Source organism: Cucurbita pepo, chromosome LG14 (assembly GCF_002806865.2).
Source record: "Cucurbita pepo subsp. pepo cultivar mu-cu-16 chromosome LG14, ASM280686v2, whole genome shotgun sequence".
NCBI lineage: Eukaryota > Viridiplantae > Streptophyta > Magnoliopsida > Cucurbitales > Cucurbitaceae > Cucurbita > Cucurbita pepo.
The window spans coordinates 8,614,229-8,631,676 of record NC_036651.1 but is presented as its reverse complement, the minus strand read 5'-3'; the positions used below and the strand labels follow the sequence as shown (position 1 = coordinate 8,631,676).

General features: G+C 35.5%; 4 protein-coding genes across 4 annotated transcripts; 2 read left to right on the top strand and 2 right to left on the bottom strand.

Annotated features, from left to right (window-relative positions):
* Positions 1 to 1,970: 1,970 nt before the first annotated feature.
* Positions 1,971 to 3,104, bottom strand: LOC111809662 (cold shock domain-containing protein 3-like). Its single transcript, XM_023696038.1, has one exon. It carries the CDS (start codon positions 2,970 to 2,972, stop codon positions 2,178 to 2,180), a length of 795 nt encoding a protein of 264 aa, XP_023551806.1. The 5' UTR covers positions 2,973 to 3,104; the 3' UTR covers positions 1,971 to 2,177.
* Positions 3,105 to 7,602: 4,498 nt separating this feature from the next.
* LOC111809659 (naringenin,2-oxoglutarate 3-dioxygenase-like) lies at positions 7,603 to 10,458 on the bottom strand. Its single transcript, XM_023696035.1, has 3 exons — positions 10,054 to 10,458; positions 9,152 to 9,580; positions 7,603 to 8,005 (listed from the first exon to the last, which is right to left on the bottom strand). Exons 1-3 carry the CDS (start codon positions 10,423 to 10,425, stop codon positions 7,739 to 7,741), a joined length of 1,068 nt encoding a protein of 355 aa, XP_023551803.1. The 5' UTR covers positions 10,426 to 10,458; the 3' UTR covers positions 7,603 to 7,738.
* A 1,118-nt stretch (positions 10,459 to 11,576) lies between these two features.
* On the top strand, positions 11,577 to 13,106 carry LOC111809658. The gene is made up of 2 exons (XM_023696034.1): positions 11,577 to 11,708; positions 11,851 to 13,106. The coding sequence occupies exons 1-2, from the start codon at positions 11,636 to 11,638 to the stop codon at positions 12,924 to 12,926; spliced, it is 1,149 nt and encodes a 382-aa protein (XP_023551802.1). The 5' UTR covers positions 11,577 to 11,635; the 3' UTR covers positions 12,927 to 13,106.
* Positions 13,107 to 13,439: 333 nt separating this feature from the next.
* Positions 13,440 to 16,468, top strand: LOC111809660 (bifunctional bis(5'-adenosyl)-triphosphatase/adenylylsulfatase FHIT). The gene is made up of 5 exons (XM_023696037.1): positions 13,440 to 13,568; positions 13,673 to 13,783; positions 15,104 to 15,250; positions 15,910 to 16,008; positions 16,114 to 16,468. The coding sequence occupies exons 1-5, from the start codon at positions 13,464 to 13,466 to the stop codon at positions 16,228 to 16,230; spliced, it is 579 nt and encodes a 192-aa protein (XP_023551805.1). The 5' UTR covers positions 13,440 to 13,463; the 3' UTR covers positions 16,231 to 16,468.
* Positions 16,469 to 17,448: the final 980 nt, after the last annotated feature.

The following is a 17,448-nucleotide window of genomic DNA, read 5'->3' as shown; positions in this document are numbered from 1 at the left end:
CCAAAAGAGATGCGTGACTACCCCTCAGAGCAAAGGTAGGAGCAGAAAGTTCACCCCAACAAAGCTATACATTGTTTACCTCGAGAACCAAAAAAGATGTGTGACTACCCCTCAGAGAAAAGCTAGGAGAAGTAAGTTCACCCAACAAAGCTAATACTCCTTGAACATTCAGTAACACATTTGAAAGTTTAAAGACAATATCCTACCCCGACACACACATTGAATAAACAATGTTTCATTTAGCCTGTTCCTGAAGATGAAGATGAAGACAAATAAAGAGTCTAGAGTATAATATTCCTAAGCTAAATGCTGAGGGTATGATCCGCAACTTTAACTAAACAAACAATTATCAAATGAGAATGAAACTCATACTGCTTGGTAAAAAAAGCATGTTCAGAGCACCAGAAATAACTTTGTTCCTAGACGTTTCAATTTCAGAGCAAAGGTTGAATGAACAAATGAAAGAGATGAACAAAAGTTGGCATCTAATCCAACCATAGTAAGATATCGATTCAAATTAAAAATCTCCCAAATTCTCAAGGCAGTAATTCAATAGCAGCAAGCTTTTCAGTAATTCATTGGCAATGAGGAAAAGAAGCAGAGAGTTGATGGAAATAAGACAATAGCAACGAGAGAAGCTTCATCAGCCTCTCACAGATAGGCAGAAACAAACGAAGTTTCAAATATCACAATGACAACTTTTTGAACTGAACTATAATGGTCAAGACAGCATAACATATCAAAATTAAGCAGAAGAATGTAAGACAAAAAGAGCATCTTAGCTAAAATGTACAAGAATAATACGATGTTCCGTTCTAAAGGGGTTTGTTCAAGCAATCGCATCGCTAAGGTACGATTTGGAGGACGATACTACTAGAGTTTTCAACTCCTTCCTAACCCTCCTGAGTACTCATTTTCTTTATTCAAAACCCCACAAAAGAAAACTCCTTCAGAATGAAAACTGATAACAGATCAAATGCATAATGCAATCCCCATAACCATTTCAAAATGGCCACTATCTACCATGGAAAATAACCTTACATATCACACAAATGAAAGGGCAAGGAAGGAGAGAATAAAGTCTTTAACAGTTCCATTTCATGGATAGTTGTAGAGAAGTTGTGAAGCCTAGACCAAAAGTACTGCTATTTACTTGTAGTGTTCTTGTCACATACTACATATTGATGGAAATTTAATACACTTGCATTAATCTAGCAATTCAAACAAATAAAAGAAGTTACTTCCTAGTATTTCTTTACCTAAATACATTCCCCAAGACATGCTTATAAATTGAAAGTTCAGACGACCGCTCCTCACCAACTTCCCCCGCATAACCATAACCAACTCCTCAGGAAGAAGAGAAAAAAAGAGGCTGGGATGGATAGATAGAAGGCATCCCCCTCACATACACACCACCTTTACAAGAAAAAGGAAGTAACTTAACACTAACAAACATTCATTTATTTGCATCTTCTAGCATAAAAGCATCAAGAAGGCATTAGCCTTCTTTTAATTAAGTTGTTTAAAACCCTCAATGTACTACCATGTTCTTCTGTTAAATCTTTTGGACAAGTCCAGAAATTGTGCTACGAGTCAAATCTATGAAACTTGAAAGTATAGATGACAAACAGGATTAGAACCACTACCCTAAACCAACTTCTAAAACACTTCCATAACAGATCTTATAACAGAACATACGGTCAGCGAAACAGAGCAGAGTACACCCAAACATGCTAGCAACATTTCAAGTATCAGAGTAAATGATATCTAAAACAAATCCATTATTGATGATGAAGAAGTAAACAAAATGAAGGCCTAGTATGGTATTGCTAAAACAAAGAACATGCCAACGACGTATATTATCAATCGAACTTAATCACAATTCATGTCAATGGGCTATTAGATGTTGAGATGGATAATTACAATTGAAGCAGACATCGCACAACATGGAACTGAGATATAAAAAATAATGAAACAAGAAAAGAAGATCAAAATGCCTCATTCAACCAAATTACCACATCACGTGTGAACAATAAAATTTGCCCCTGAAGAGCGAAACCACCATGGAATATTAAAAGAAAAAACCTCTAAAGTAAGCTACGTATAGCCAACATCCACACCAAAAGATGAACATAGTTCGAGGGCAATATTGAGGTTAAAGGAAAAATTATATACTATTACTCTGTCTCACTCCTTACATCAGGACACTCCCTAGCAAAATGCCCAGATTTCCCACAATTGAAGCAAGTGTTTGCACCACCGCCACCAAATCTTCCGCCGCCGCCGCTGCCACGGCTTTCATTCTGGCAATCTCTGGCTAAATGCCCATATTCGCCACAATTAAAACAACCGCCACCCCCACCTCCACTTCCACCTCCAGCCCCACCCCTATTGCAATCCCTAGCCAAATGCCCAAAACCACCACAATTATAGCAAGCCCCACCACCGGCACCGCCCCCGCCGCCGCCGCTGTTTCCTCGTGGACAATCCCTTGCTAAGTGGCCGACTTCACCGCAAGTAAAACAGCCACCACCACCACCACCAACACCACCGCGGTTACTAGCACGAGTACAATCTCTAGCCAAATGCCCTTGCTCACCACATTGATAACACCCACCCCCACCGGCTCCACTGCTCCCATTACGCCTATCGCCACCCCTCCATCCACCAAACCCATAACCTCCACCGCCACCGCCGCGGCCACCCCTTCCACCACCACCCCCAAAGTTATCCCTCCGATTCCCCGAAGATCCATCGAGCGCAACGACCTCAATGGCTTTCGATTTCCCATCATCACCAGGGGCGATCTGAAACTCAACATGATCTCCGACGACAAGGCTCCGGTAGCCATCGGATTTAATGGAGGATTGATGAACAAACAGATCCGGGCCTTCCACATCTGGCTTGATAAAGCCAAACCCCTTGGAATCGTTAAACCACTGAACCACTCCAGTCAATCTCTCTTCCGCCATCTTCAAAGTTCGGAAGAAATTTCTCTGCACAAATGGTGACGAATCAAAAGAGAAAAAGGGTTTCGTAATATATAGAAGGCGAAAGAAAATGAGATCTACGGTATTTCTAGCGTTTCCAAAACCCTAATTCCCCCATTTTGGTGCTTTTAATTAATTTATCCTTTTTTTTTTTCTAAAACTTTTATATTTTCAATTAATTAATTTCCATATTTAAAAATATTTAGATTCATGAATATGGAGGTGAGATATCAAAATATAATTTTCGAACCGAATTTGAGTTTGAAAATATTAAATAATTATTAATAAAATGATAAAAATTTAGATTCGAAATTATTGTCTAAATTAAAATAAATTTAATTCGTAATATTTTTAACAAATTCCAAAGGGATTTGACTTCGTCTTTATGGAGATGAAAGTGGATCTGGAATAGATTTCTTATAAATTCGAGCATCAATTTTACCATTTCTAAGTTTCAAGCTATTCTTGGTTAGAAGTGACCATTCAATCAAGTTAGCCTTGATCAGATGTGGAGACTCAATTTAGAACAAAGTTCTAGATCTTGGATCTGTAATATAATTATAGCTTATCTCTTGGTCAATACAAATTTGACGTGTTAATTAAAGCTTGGATCAGCTGGCTGAGGATTAATGTTGACTTATCAATATTTATCTTAATTAATTAAATTATAATATAAATTTTGTTAATAAATTTTTATTTTTAAAATATTATAAACATATTTTACCTTATAAATTTGTATAACTACTAAAAAAAATAAAAATAGAATCTATTATATTAAATTAGTAGGTAATAAAAAAAGTATTATATACATATACTATGTACAAATGATTTGTAACCACCCGACTCAATCATTTGTAACGAACCATGCTCGGATTTCAAAATTTAGAATCCAGTCTAATAAATTTTAAAAATTCGATTAACTCAAAGATTGAGTTGAACTGATCGAGTTCTTTGAATTATAGGTCTTTTGAACACTGCACCGTGTTGTAATAAATTTGTAATAATTTTTTTTTACCCATGGTGAAAAATCTGAAACTCTTCATTTATAGTAATATTGACAATTACCAACTTATTTAGTTTCATGGTAACTAATGGATAATTTTTCACGAAGAAATTGACGGTAAACAACGAAGAGGTTTGAATTGTTTTAATTAATAGGTTGACTTTCGATATTAAATGTGACCCACAGACTCGAGGCTTTTGACCACCCCATAAAATATACAGTAATTTCATCTACGTGAATAAAAGATAACATGAACGTGACATCATACTAATAAAAACACGACCAAAGAAACATCGTATAAATAAAAATACCGGTTCGGTTTTTTCATGAACCGAACTGGTCCGGGATTGGGGGTTAAAAAGCGGCCCACTCTCTGCCAGCTTCTTCTCTTCTAGCATTTATTAAATATAAATAAGTTTTTATTAAATAATAAACTATAAATCTTATCCTCCCGCCTTCTTTCTCCTTTTCCCTCCCACTCCTCTCCGATACGACCCACGGCGGCACACCTTCACCGTCGCAGTCGCCCCCGGCACGACTCCGTCTTCAACTGCTCGTCGACTGAGGTTTACACTCCGTCTTCCGCAGCCTCTCCCTCTCTCAATTACTGAATGAATCCATTTTTCTTTTGTTCATTTTCGGTCTAAATTGTGCGTATTGATGTAAATTTAGGCCTTGCATTTCTCCGTTTGTGAACATTTCTTGCTCGTATATATAATCTTAGTAACTAAATCACGTTTTCCTATTTTCCTAAACGTTAGATTCATGTGTATTATCCTTTTTCGAATAGGTTGCTGGCATTGAACAAGCTTGTGTTCGACTTAATTCACTAATAAAATCATTATGTATAAATTCGTTACCTATTCGACTTATCACGCAGCTTTACCTTAATTTTCCTGTGGTCATGTTGTTCATCTATTGCCGAATTGTTGAAGTTTGACTTCTCTTTGTCGTGAAAATTCATTCCCGGGTGCATATAGTTGCTTTGTACAGTCTCATGTAATTTTAAAATTTGCCATTCTTTGAATTTTGCATTGAGTTTCATGGACAATGTCCACTCATATTCTTGCATTTGTTGTTCCTTGAGCATTGTGAGGGTCCTTTTCTTGGGGTGATTTGAGACGCTCAATCTATGATACTATATCTCTGGCTGTTCTGCTTGTTAGAAAATGTTATCCCTTCAACTGTTGTATGTATACATCTGTATACACATACAAATTGATAGTCGAATTTGTTTCCGATTCTTGGAGTCTATTTCTGGGCTATGACTAATGCAAATATTTGTTTTCCACATGAAATTATATGACAGGCGCACACAGCTTCATGGCATCCCAGGTTATCCGTGAGTGGATTGGGATTAACAACTTTGCAATGGCCACACAAGTCAAATTACTTGAGTTGCTGGGAAGACTGAAACTGGAGGTCATATATTCATTTTTACCCATATGTCGTTGTCACGAATCCGTATCTACGTGATTTATTTTTCCATATAAGCCTTTGCACTGCATTTTTCACAATCTCTAATGATTCATTGACTTTTGATATCTTTCTACAGAATGTCAGCACCTTGACCATACTTGTAATGGGAAAGGGTGGCGTTGGAAAGTCATCCACTGTGAATTCCATTATTGGTGAAAGAGCTGTTTCTGTTAGTCCTTTTCAGGTACTTCAGTTATTCATTTCACTTGAATTTTGGTTGATTGAAGTGCACAGAAGGTCCATGATTTGATTTAAGAAATGAAATGTTTATAGTCAGAAGTGGCAAGGCCTGTGATGGTTTCTCGCTCAAGGGCTGGATTTACATTAAACATCATTGATACACCTGGTATCATAGAAGGAGGTTGTATCAATGATCAGACACTTGAGATCATAAAACGGTAATTTCTAATGTTACTTTTTACTTCAGACTGATTTTTTCGAGATAATTATCTGGTTCTTGTCTTTGTATTTCCTTATATTTCTTTTTTGAGCAGCTTTCTTTTGAATAAGACCATAGATATTCTTCTCTATGTGGACCGCTTGGATGCATATAGGGTAGATAACTTGGAAAAGCAGGTTATTAAGGCCATAACAAACAGCTTTGGTAAAGCAATATGGAATAGGGCTTTGGTCGTCCTCACTCATGCTCAATTTTCCCCACCAGATGGAGTACCATATGAAGAATTTTTCTCCAGACGATCAGAAGCTCTACTGAAAACCGTCCGATTCGGCGCCTCTTTCAACAAAAAAGATATTCAGGTGGCTTTTGCTATTTTTGTTCACCATTCTGAGCAAATCTTGAGTTTCATTATGTTTTCTGTACACTTTTTTATTGTATGCCTATATGTCTATGTGAACATATTTTTAGTCGATAATACTCATGTCATCACATTTGATCTTTCCTGCCCCTGTTTTCTTTCATTTTTTTCTCAATAAAAATTTGGTTTATCATTTAAATAACTGATAGATTTCAAGGAAAATCATTGAATATCTTCAGTAAATTTGTCTGTTACTCATAGATTTCAACTGAAGATATTCAAGGATTTCCTGCCCATGTCTTTGATCTTTCTTTCAGTAAAATCTATCAGAAATCCGACATGAGATGAAATCCATGTCTTCCTTTTGTTCCACAGAAGATTAGATCACTTAATTTATTTGTCGCTCATTGAATGATAAAAGTATTTATCTAAATTCTATACCTTCTAGGCGTTGAATATTCCAGTTGTTTTGGTTGAGAACAGTGGACGGTGCAATAAGAACGAGAAAGATGAAAAGGTTCTACTTCTCTGTCTTAAAAATGTTCATTAGAATCTTTTCAACTTATTGGTTGGACTAATCTTTTTCTCAACAGGTTCTTCCAAATGGGATTGCTTGGATTCCTCACTTGGTTGAGACAATCACCGCAGTTGTGTTGAAAGAAGGAACCAAGTCTATTTTTGTTGATAAAAATTTGATCGCAGGCCCAAACCCCAATCAAAGGGGAAAGTTGCTGATTCCTTTCATTGTTGTACTCCAAGTATGCATCCGAAACTTAAACGATTCTTTAATTTTCCTCTTCTCTTACGATTTAGGGACTGACCCCATCTGTTTGCTTCTTATGTTGGCTTGTTTTTTACAGTATCTCTTCGCTGTTAGACCTATTGAGCGAGCAATAAGAAGTGATATATTAAATGAAAGTAGACCATCGTGGGAGACGCATGAGTACTAGCTTATCCAGCCGCAGGTATTGATTTGGCCTCATAAATATCCTGAGCGATCAATATGGTTGTTTGGTGAGTTAATCTGAGTCTTTTTGTCCATGTTGAGATTAGACTTTGTCGTGTCTTTTTTAGAAGTTTGAATTTTGAGACACCTGAGTTTTTGTAAGCAAATTCATATCGATTTCTTCTGGAAGTGGATGATTATTCATCTGTGGATGATTATTCATCTGCTTCTCACGTTCCGTGAATAGTTGGGATTGGGACATGATTCTTTTCGTTCCCCAATCCCCATCACTCTTCCCAATTGGCAATCAAACTTTCAAACTCTACATGCAAATGTTATAATATTCATGATCGAAATGCTTAATATATAAAGTGTCTGATCTTATAATCTTTCAAGTCAAGTTATTAATGTTTTGACCTAGGTATAGGTTGAAAACAATTTCAATAGATTCATTTTTAAATGTCTATGGGATTTGACATTGACGTAAGAGATGAATCGATAATTTTGATAATTTCATTGTATCGATTTCTGTAAAAGGGCTTGGGCTCCCACAAAATGGGCCTTATCCAACAAACTTTTGGGCTTGTTGTTGTTGTTGGGCCTGCTTCTTAAGCTTTGCAAGCTCAATGTCCCTGCTCATCTTGGTCTGATACATCTCACTGAAGGTGATGGGCTTCTCAAGAACAGGCTTCTCCCCTTCTCTGATCTTCAGTGGATACACAATGGCCTCTGGCGCAGGGTTTTGAAATGTCGCTATTGATAGCCTGCTTGAGTTTGAGTTCACTACTGCTCGGTGGTCTGCATTCTTGAACCTCCCATTGCTTAGATACTGTTGCACCAATCAATAATATATGGTCAAACCAAGTCATACTGATAAGAATCCACTATTATACCGGTTTGTTGTAATGCTAAAACTAGATATACCCGTACTTAAAATATATAGTGTGTAAGAGATCAACAACTCAATTTCTTCATTTGAACATAGTTTTATTGGTTAAAATTTTTATTCTCAACCAAGAAATCAAAGTTAGATTTTCAATTCTCGGTTACTCAAAAAGTTTAAAATTTTTATAATCAATATTTTAAGCTTTTAATGTTATATCTAATAGATGACTGCGATTAAGTCATTCAAGTGGAGAAATCTTTTGAGAATGAAAATTTGAATCCATAAACTCATTAGAATAAAAGCCTCACGTTTAACATATATTTTAACTCTCAATTCTACAGTCTCATAGTTGTTGCCATAATTATTATATATATATATAAAAGTTAAATTACTAAGTTATTTAATAAGTTGTCTAATAGATTTCTAAAGTTTCAATTTTATGTTTAATATATATTTAATATTATTGATAGTTTTATAGCTCACGAACATATTAAATACAAAATTAGTAGTTTATAATCTCTATTGATGGACCTTCATTATTAGATACAAAATTGATTGTTACGTTATTAAATACAAAATTAGACACATCTTTTAAGAATAATTAGTAGAGCTTCAAATTAGACACAAAATTAATAATTTCTAAAACTTTGACCAATCATATTGGTAGATAGTGTGATACTAGGAGTCTTAATCATTTTTTTTCTTTTATAAAACTTTAAAAGTGTCTTTTATAAAACTTAAAAAAATGTTTAGCAGTATATTAGTATCATGTTTCAAATATATTTATAAATTTTTAAATTTTGCATTAACCCACTTAATTTTTAAAAAAAAGATATTTAAAATATATTCACGGTTAGCCTAAATCATTTATCCTCCAAATAGTTAATGAAAAGAAACTTAAAATAAATGGTGTATTTGAGTTTTCTTTCTTTTTTTTTTTTTTTTAGTTTTTAAAAAAGGTCTAGGGTTACTGAAATTTTTGAAACTAAAATATTTTTAAAATTTTAAAGATGAATGTGCAAAGTTGATTAGCAACTTTTAATCATGGGTGAGCACTTTGAAAGGCAGGAATAAAAAAAGTAGACTTACATGGCTATGGTCTCCCAAGTTGACGATGAAAGCGCCTTGGATGGGCTGGACAGTGATCCACGTCCGGCCACCGTCCTTGGTGGCCTGAAGCCCACCGACCTGGTCCTGCAGCAGCAGCGTTATGGTTCCAGGGTCAGTGTGGCGCTTCAGCCCCAAAGTGAGGTCCGGCTGAGGGCATTTGGGATAGAAATTCACCACAATCTTCTGATCCATGTCCACACAGGCCTTTGCTATGGCCTCCTTCTCCAGCCCCATGGCTTCTGATAAAACCACCAACATCTTACGCCCCAATCCCATCATCTTCTCGCTGTACTCCGCCGTCTTCGCCGCCCACCCCTCTGGCTTGTCTGGCCACAGGGAATAGTCTCTGTTTCTAATCGGGTACGAAAAGTAGGTCACTATCTCACGCCAATCTTTAACAACTTCTCCCTGTCAATTTGCCATTTACAGTAACCTATTAGCTCAATAGCAACCATTTTTAAAGTAAGCTAAGATGATTTTGAAAGTTCAAGAGTACGATCAACACCGAGCTATTAAATTCTACACGTCCTTCCTTTCGATTAATGTCAATGATCCATCTCATCTGATTTAGAGTTTTGAAATTGATTTACATATAATTTAGCCCTAATTTTTGTATAAATAAGCCGATTTCCTCGATACTCATGAGATCGTGACATGAATCCATAAAACATTTTACCAACTTTAATTTCATATAAAATTTATAAACTGTATATTTATTAATTTCAATAATTTTTTGTTTATTTTTTGAATTTTATAATGTTTTAAACAAATTTCATGCATCCAAATGTTGCGATATTTAACTTTAAGAAATGAAAACCACAGATCTGAAAACCACGAGCATAATAATGTAGAATCGGAGGACGTTTATTCAATATCATTACCTTCAGATGGCTGGAGACGATGAATCCGCCCTTCTTACCGCCAGACATATCGTAACGGAGCTTCTCCTCGGACGGAAGTGCAAAAAACTCTCGAGCGAGACGAGCCATATCGGAAACAATTTCCGAATCGACGCCATGGTCCACGATCTGGAAGATCCCCCAGTCCTCGCAAGTGTCAACGATCTTCCGGCAGATCTCGGCCCTGCCGCCGCCTTCAACGTCGTCGATTCCGGCGATGGAGATGATCGGGACTTCATTGCTGAACTGGTTGTAAGGAACTTTGGAACGCTCATCCTCGTCGCGGATGAAATCGGGCTGCAAAGTTGGCTCATCGGCAAGATCGGTGAGAGTGGAAGTTAAGCGGCCTTCCATTCGATTCGGAGAAGTTTGTTCGGGGAGTGCAAAAATGGCGGGCTTCGTTGCAGTGAAGCAAGTGGGACGTGGCTTTTATAGGCCGTTAAAGGTGGGCCCAGCGAGGCGGAATGTGAAGGTAGGATCTGTCACCTACCTAATAAACCAACCATCCAATCCCCATTTATTTGTCACGTTTTATTTTTCCAATTTTATTACTTAATTATTATATTAACTTTTTTTCTTTTTTGGTAAAACCTAATATTATTAAAATACTAAATTAATAAAAATATTCCTAATTTGTCTTAAAAAAAATATCTAAACTAATAAAAAAAATATCCTTACACTATATTTTATTTAAAAAATACTCTTAAATTAATTTTTTTTGTTAATACCTTTTAATTTTTTTTAAAAAAATTAAAAAATATTATTACGGGTTACAAAATATTTATAAAATTTTAAAAGTAACATTAATATTATTTATCCTCACCCGGAATATAAAAATATGTCCGAACTTTTTAATATTTTAATATTTAAAATTTATTATTTATTTTTTTTTAAAAAAATAAGGGTATTTATTATTATTTTTTTAAAAGTGTAAAGGTATCTGAAATTTTTTAAATTAAAAAATATATTTTTTGAAATTTATTATGGATATTTTTAAAACTAATTTAAAACGTATTTTTATTAAAATTAGTTAGTTAATTTAGGAAAATTTTTATATTAATTTTTTTTGTTAAAATTAGTGAAATTAATTAGGATAAATTATTTATCTAATGCTAAACAATTTTCACAAATATGTATCATAATGCGAGACATTTTGTAAATTACATTAATGCCCTCCATATAAGTATATTAGAAAAACATTCTCATAATTTTAGCCCAATAATTTTCTCAAATTGCCAAAATGCCCCCAAAGTTATACATTTCGCCAGCCAAATTACATTAATACCCTCCATACATTCACATAATTCGAGCCCAATAATTTTCTCAAATCACCAAAATACCCCCAAAGTTATGCAATTCGCCGGCCGGCCCCGTTCCAGTTAACAAATATTTTGCTTATAGAAAGCTCAAACGGCTAGTTTTTCAAAAACGCGTTTCTCTGGACTCTCACGCTCCAACGGTCATATTTTTATTTACTCCGTTCCCGTGTCCTATAAAACCCCCTCTCCTCCTCCGTTTCCGTCACCGGAATCCTAATTCTTCCACCGTCTTCTCAGAGATTACAATGGAGACTCCGTCGTCGATCAGGCGCGTAACTCGATCCCAAACTCTCGCTGCTGCAAACTCCGTCAACGACAGTGAGCCTCGTTTCTACGTTCTTTGAAATCCCGTTCTTGAAGAAACTAAAAGATCGATTCAATCGGGTTTAAATTGATGGGTTATGGTAAATTTAATCTTTGATTCTCTAACGTGTATGCGTTCTTTTGGTCGTGTTTTTAGGGACGGTTGAGGATTATGACAGCAATGGCTTATCGAAATCCCGGGAGCGGAGTCGAAATTTGCAAGATTTGGCCGGGGCGAAAGGGCAAGATCGATCGGCGCTTATCGACATTACTAATGACTCCCCCATTGTCAGCTTGGCAGCGGGGAATTTGACGACACCGATATCGTCTGCGACGAAACAGAGGAGTTTTCGGCCGAAGATGATGACTCCCGGATCAGGGGAAGCCTTATTGAGAGGGCAAGTTAAAACCCTTTTGCAGAAAGTGGAAGAAGAAGCTGAAATTTCTAAGCTTTCTTTAGATAGCTGGCCGGCGGGACTTCTCGACCCGATTCCGGCTAACATGCTGCAGATCTTGGATACGTCTCGGGATGGAAATCTTTTCGATATCACAAACGATGATCCCGTTGATGTTGATCTGTTTAAGGCAAAGAAACAAGAAGAGAATCAGATTACTCGGTCTCTATTGTTGGATTTCGCTGAGAAATCCGAGATAATCGATGAAGATACGTCATCAGATTGCTCATCTGTTCTCGCCCGTCAAGAGAAGTTGTCGTCGTTATCACCGTCGCTGTCACAAGATGACGACGTCTCTTCTCTGTGGTCGATTCAAGCGAACGCAAGCAGCCACGGCAAAGACGTGGATGAAGAAGAGTTGATCGAACACGAGGACGAGGACGAGGAAGAGGAAGAGGAAGTAGACAAGCTAAAGTGGGGACTTCGTAAAATTAGTGTAAACGAGAAGGGAAAAGCGGAGAATTTTGTAGGGAAGCACGTGAGGTTCGTGTATGATAGCGAAGAGGAACTGATCGAGGACGAGGAAGAGGAAGAAGACAACGAAGACGGGTTGGTAGACGAGCTATGTTGGGGACTTAGTAAAATTAGTGTAAACGAGAAGGGGAAAGCAAAGAATTTTACAGGGAAGCACACAAGGTTCGTGTACGATAGTGAAGATGAACTGATTGAGGAAGTTAGTGACGAGAGCCATGACGAGGTGTCACCGAGCGTCCTCCATTTGAAGGGAGTACCGACGCCCAAAGGAAAACATTTACGATTCCAATCCGAGAGCGAATAGTTAAAAAAACGAGACTCGGTTGAAATTTGTAATGTTGTCTTTCTTTGACAACAACAAATTAGGGTTTTGTGGGGGAGATTTCGTGCCTGTTTTTTAGCGATGTTTTTCTTTGCCTTTTGCTTTGTTGCTATGATAATATTACTATATTTTACGAGATATAAGGTGCAGTATTTAATATCACGACTGTCTCGTAATATAAAATTAGAAATATAAAAATTTATCAAATATTTTTTAGAATTTATAGACAAAATAAATAAAAATTTAAAAATTAATTCAATTAAATAATTAAAATTAAATGATTAAATGATTAAAACTCAATTGATTAAATTTGAAAATTAATATAAAGTGTCTATTATATCTCTAAACTTTTAAATTATTTATAAAATTTATTTAGAAATTCGAAAATTTTAAAAGTATTTAATATAAATTTAATTGGGATGTTTAATTTATCTTTAAATTTAAAATTTTCTTTAAATATAATTTTTTAAAATTAAAAAATTAAGAAGCTTCATTTTGAACTTTTTCACTAAAAGAATTATGGTGTTCCACGCATCGCGTGCATTTCTTCCCCTTACGAGTTCTTGTTTTCTGAAATTAGGGTTTACTTCAATTTCTTCTTCGTCAACGAAGTCCTTCGCCAAGGTAATTCTTCTTCATTTTCACAAATTTGCTTTTGAATTCATCACATGTAGTTGTTCCTTTTCAGTTCGTCGAATTTTTCTCATCCTCCATTTCCGTAATCGTAGATGGCATCAGAAAATTACACGTTTGGGCGGTACAAGATTGACCCGAAGGAAGTATTCTACTGCACCAGTCTCTCTTACGCCATGGTCAACCTCCGTCCTCTTGTTCCTGGTACTTTACTTTAGTTTTCTTTAGTGCCATTTCCGTTATCGTGTAGTTCTCTGTGATTAACCGGTTTGAGTAACTATGTTTTTCTGTTTATTTTTATATAAAGAGCTTGATTGATGTAAAACCGAGATCTGGAGCAGATTTAAGTAATAATCTGTGCTCTGATCAGACATGTTCTTCAATTAAACATTAGAAATCTTGAAGAGTAGTGGAGCAAATTTAAGTAATAATCTGTATAGGCTTCATATTTGATAATTTTCTTCTGTTGTTCCTATCAGCCCTTTTGGTCTCTAATTGTCTTTCAATTTGTGTTGACTATTTCTTTTGTGTGTGCGTTGTTTTATTCTTTGATTGGACTAGGCTTTTTTGGTCTTTATGACTTGTTCGGAAGAAAGTTTCATGAGATTTTATCATGGTACAGTCATAGTATTGGTAGGTAGAAATGTCTACTTTATGCAAAAATATTTAACGTGAGGACATATCATCAACCTGGCTTGGCTGAAATTCTTAGATGATTGAAGTGGAATAATAATTTTTGTTGAGCATCTTATGTAAAAGATACTTTTGTGCAGTATTCTAGAGCAAGAGCTTCTCTCTTTGTTGAAGTGCACCTGTTTAGTTTTGTTCTTATATTCAATGTTCTAACTTCTCCTTCTTACTCTTTCATTAATTGCTTTTGGCTTTGCAGGTCATATCCTTTTTGATGCACAATTTACTGGACTATATTAGGAGGTGCTTGTATGATGATTCTAGAAGTCGTTTATCAAACGTTTCATCATGACCCTGAGATTTGAGCTAACAACGATAACACCTCTTATTTCCATTTCTAACCCATGCATTATCTTTTCTCAATATTATCCTTCAAATTTATTCTACTCATCTTTCAATATAATGAGCAGCACCTCTTATTTCCATTTCATCTTTTTCCAACACAAGGAAATTCTTAGCACAAAATCTAGTATCCCACATTTGGTTGTTCATATTTACTAGTGGAAAGCCTAACAGGTTTACTTTGTGGAGTGACTTCAAATGTTTTGATTGCAAAAGATATTCATGCCAATATAATTGTTAAATGCATTTGTATAGATATAAGAATTATGTTGGTGGTATACGGGTATTGTTAGTTAGGAGTTCAACAATTCAATTTGTGTTGATTATATATGTTCAAATAGGTAGGAAGCATTTGCAAATATTATGCCTATATAATGGATTCCTGCCAAGATTTCCCTGAATATCTTTGGTAAGTTACATTCTCATCAGGATACATGTGAATTTATGGTTCAATTTGTTAAACACTCAAATTTAGTTCGACTTAACATTTCATACACGTGCTTGTCTGCCCAAAGCGTGAAGTTCAGCGCTTTGCTGATCTCACTCCTGACGAGACTTGTGACCTATGGCTCGCTGCTCAACGGGTTGGTCGTCAGTTAGAGTCATACCATGAAGCTTCATCACTCACATTTGCAATTCAAGTAAGCCATTTTGAAGATATATAAATACAGATTTCTTTTAGACATTGATTCCTTTACTTGTCTTCAACTCATTGGTAGTAGACTGGCATTTGATCGATGCACCTGATATTTAATCAACTTTGTTTGTTGGGTTCTGTTTTATTTTAGTCAAATAAATTTCTTTCTAGAGCCTTCATTGTAGTTGCTATTATAATTTTTTGGAGTTAAGTAATTTGAAGTTTCCTAGCATCATAACCTTTCTGTTAAATTATTAATTACTATTTTTCTTGTACTGTCATAATATGCCCTTTGCCTACCTGGATTCTTGCCATGTCTTTCTTTCTATTTGATACCTTGGATGCCCTATTACAATGTGTTCTGGTGCAAGAAGTGAGTTTTTAGTCGGGTGAAAAGTGCCTTTTCAAATATTCATAGTTTTTGGTTAGTTCCATAGTTTAGGAAGGCATTCAAAAGCACATGGAGGCTACTCAATCTTAGAGTTGTGCAAATAGTTCTAATATTTAAAATGAATGAGGTGACTTGAACTCTGATGAATCAACATGGTTTATTTGTTTGTTTTCGTAATGCGCATCGTCGACGGGTAGGTGTGGCACTGGACAGAGCTATGGATTTGTGTTTTATTCTCCTAACCTCCTAATTAGTTGAGGGTGATCTTGTAGGATGGTCCTCAGGCAGGCCAAACTGTACCCCATGTCCACATTCATATTCTCCCAAGGAAGGGTGGTGACTTTGAGAAAAATGATGAGATTTATGATGCTGTAAGATGATGATGATGATGATGAATCCATTTCTATATATCACAATACTTTTAGAGTTGTGATAGGAAAGAAAAAATCTAATTCATGTTTTGTATTGTGATATAGATTGATGAGAAGGAGAAAGAGATGAAGCAGCATCTTGATTTGGACAAGGAGAGGAAAGATAGAAACCTAGAGGAGATGGCTGAAGAGGCAGACCGGTACAGAAAGCTTTTGTTGTAACTTTCTTTGATGAGCTTCTGATTATCATCGAGTATTAAGTAGTATTTTTCTTTTTTGGTATGAAAGATTTGAACTTTCAACAAGAAAGAGTACATATCAATTATCATCGACTTTGTCACGTGAATGCTACTATTATACATAATAGTAGACCATTCATGGCTGTTAGACAAATTGCAATGATGGGAAATGAAACTTGGTGTGATGTACGATATTCTTCCTATCACGCTACATTTCGGCATGAGCTATTGCTAGATTTGACCTCAATTTTAAAATTATAAAAATATTCCTATGTTTATTAAAGTTGGAGTATTATTATTAACTTTGAAGTTACTCTTAGAATAAGAATTTGTTAGAAAGTTGGACAGATTGTCTTCTTTAACTATTCACGTGCAAATTTTTATATGATATTTTGATGAATTTCTACTTAAAGGTAGTTCCATACTGTTATGAAAGGTTGATGAGAATATTCCTGTTTCTAATTAAAACAAAGCTAGTGAATATGTATTTTCTTTTCGTAGGGTTATATTATAAGTTTAGTCCCTCCTAAACTTATATATTATTGAAAATTTTAATTTTTTTTAAATTAATAAATTTCATGTCTAATAAAATTGTAAATGTTCAATTAGTAGGAACTACTCGTAACAACAAACTTGCAAAATGAATCGAGATTCGTTGTTAATGACCCTGCTTCACCTTAATTGTTATTTGTTATTTGAACAAATAAAAATTATGTCTTGGTCCGAGTGGGGATAGTATTTTGTATTCAACCATCTTGGCTCTTACCAACATGGAGGGGTCAAAATGATAATCAATACAATACGCCTTCTATCATAGTTAGGTTTGAAAGAAGCACAAAAATCACATCACCTAAAACCTCCTTTATAAACATCAAAATCAAAATGGCTGTCCAATTGGAAGGAACTCTATGCCATGAGATTTATCTGATTAGTTTCTTATTACAACACAAGCTTGCCTCCCAATTTCCTATCCATCTGTATAGAACAATATTTGGATACATTTCATCAGGTTTCACCTATTCTCTCCAGCTCAAAAGGTATGCAAGAACTTCTCATATATCAATGCATACACTAGTGTATATATATATATATATATATATAAAAGAGCTAGGATAGAGGAAACCCACCCAATTGAATATGACTCAATTCCTAGTTGTGCATTTGAGATCCCACGTCAATTGGAGATAGAAACGAGTGTCAG

Excerpts from the sequence above, each read along its gene's own strand:
- LOC111809660 (XM_023696037.1), top strand. The coding sequence starts at position 13,464 with ATGGTGTTCCACGCATCGCGTGCATTTCTTCCCCTTACGAGTTCTTGT. Across the intron at positions 15,251-15,909 it reads CACTCACATTTGCAATTCAA|GATGGTCCTCAGGCAGGCCA; the intron begins GTAAGCCATTTT and ends GTGATCTTGTAG. Across the intron at positions 16,009-16,113 it reads ATGATGAGATTTATGATGCT|ATTGATGAGAAGGAGAAAGA; the intron begins GTAAGATGATGA and ends ATTGTGATATAG.
- LOC111809659 (XM_023696035.1), bottom strand. The coding sequence starts at position 10,425 with ATGGAAGGCCGCTTAACTTCCACTCTCACCGATCTTGCCGATGAGCCA. Across the intron at positions 9,581-10,053 it reads TCGTCTCCAGCCATCTGAAG|GGAGAAGTTGTTAAAGATTG; the intron begins GTAATGATATTG and ends GCAAATTGACAG. Across the intron at positions 8,006-9,151 it reads ACTTGGGAGACCATAGCCAT|TATCTAAGCAATGGGAGGTT; the intron begins GTAAGTCTACTT and ends TTGGTGCAACAG.
- LOC111809658 (XM_023696034.1), top strand. The coding sequence starts at position 11,636 with ATGGAGACTCCGTCGTCGATCAGGCGCGTAACTCGATCCCAAACTCTC. Across the intron at positions 11,709-11,850 it reads TGCAAACTCCGTCAACGACA|GGACGGTTGAGGATTATGAC; the intron begins GTGAGCCTCGTT and ends TCGTGTTTTTAG.
- LOC111809662 (XM_023696038.1), bottom strand. The coding sequence starts at position 2,972 with ATGGCGGAAGAGAGATTGACTGGAGTGGTTCAGTGGTTTAACGATTCC.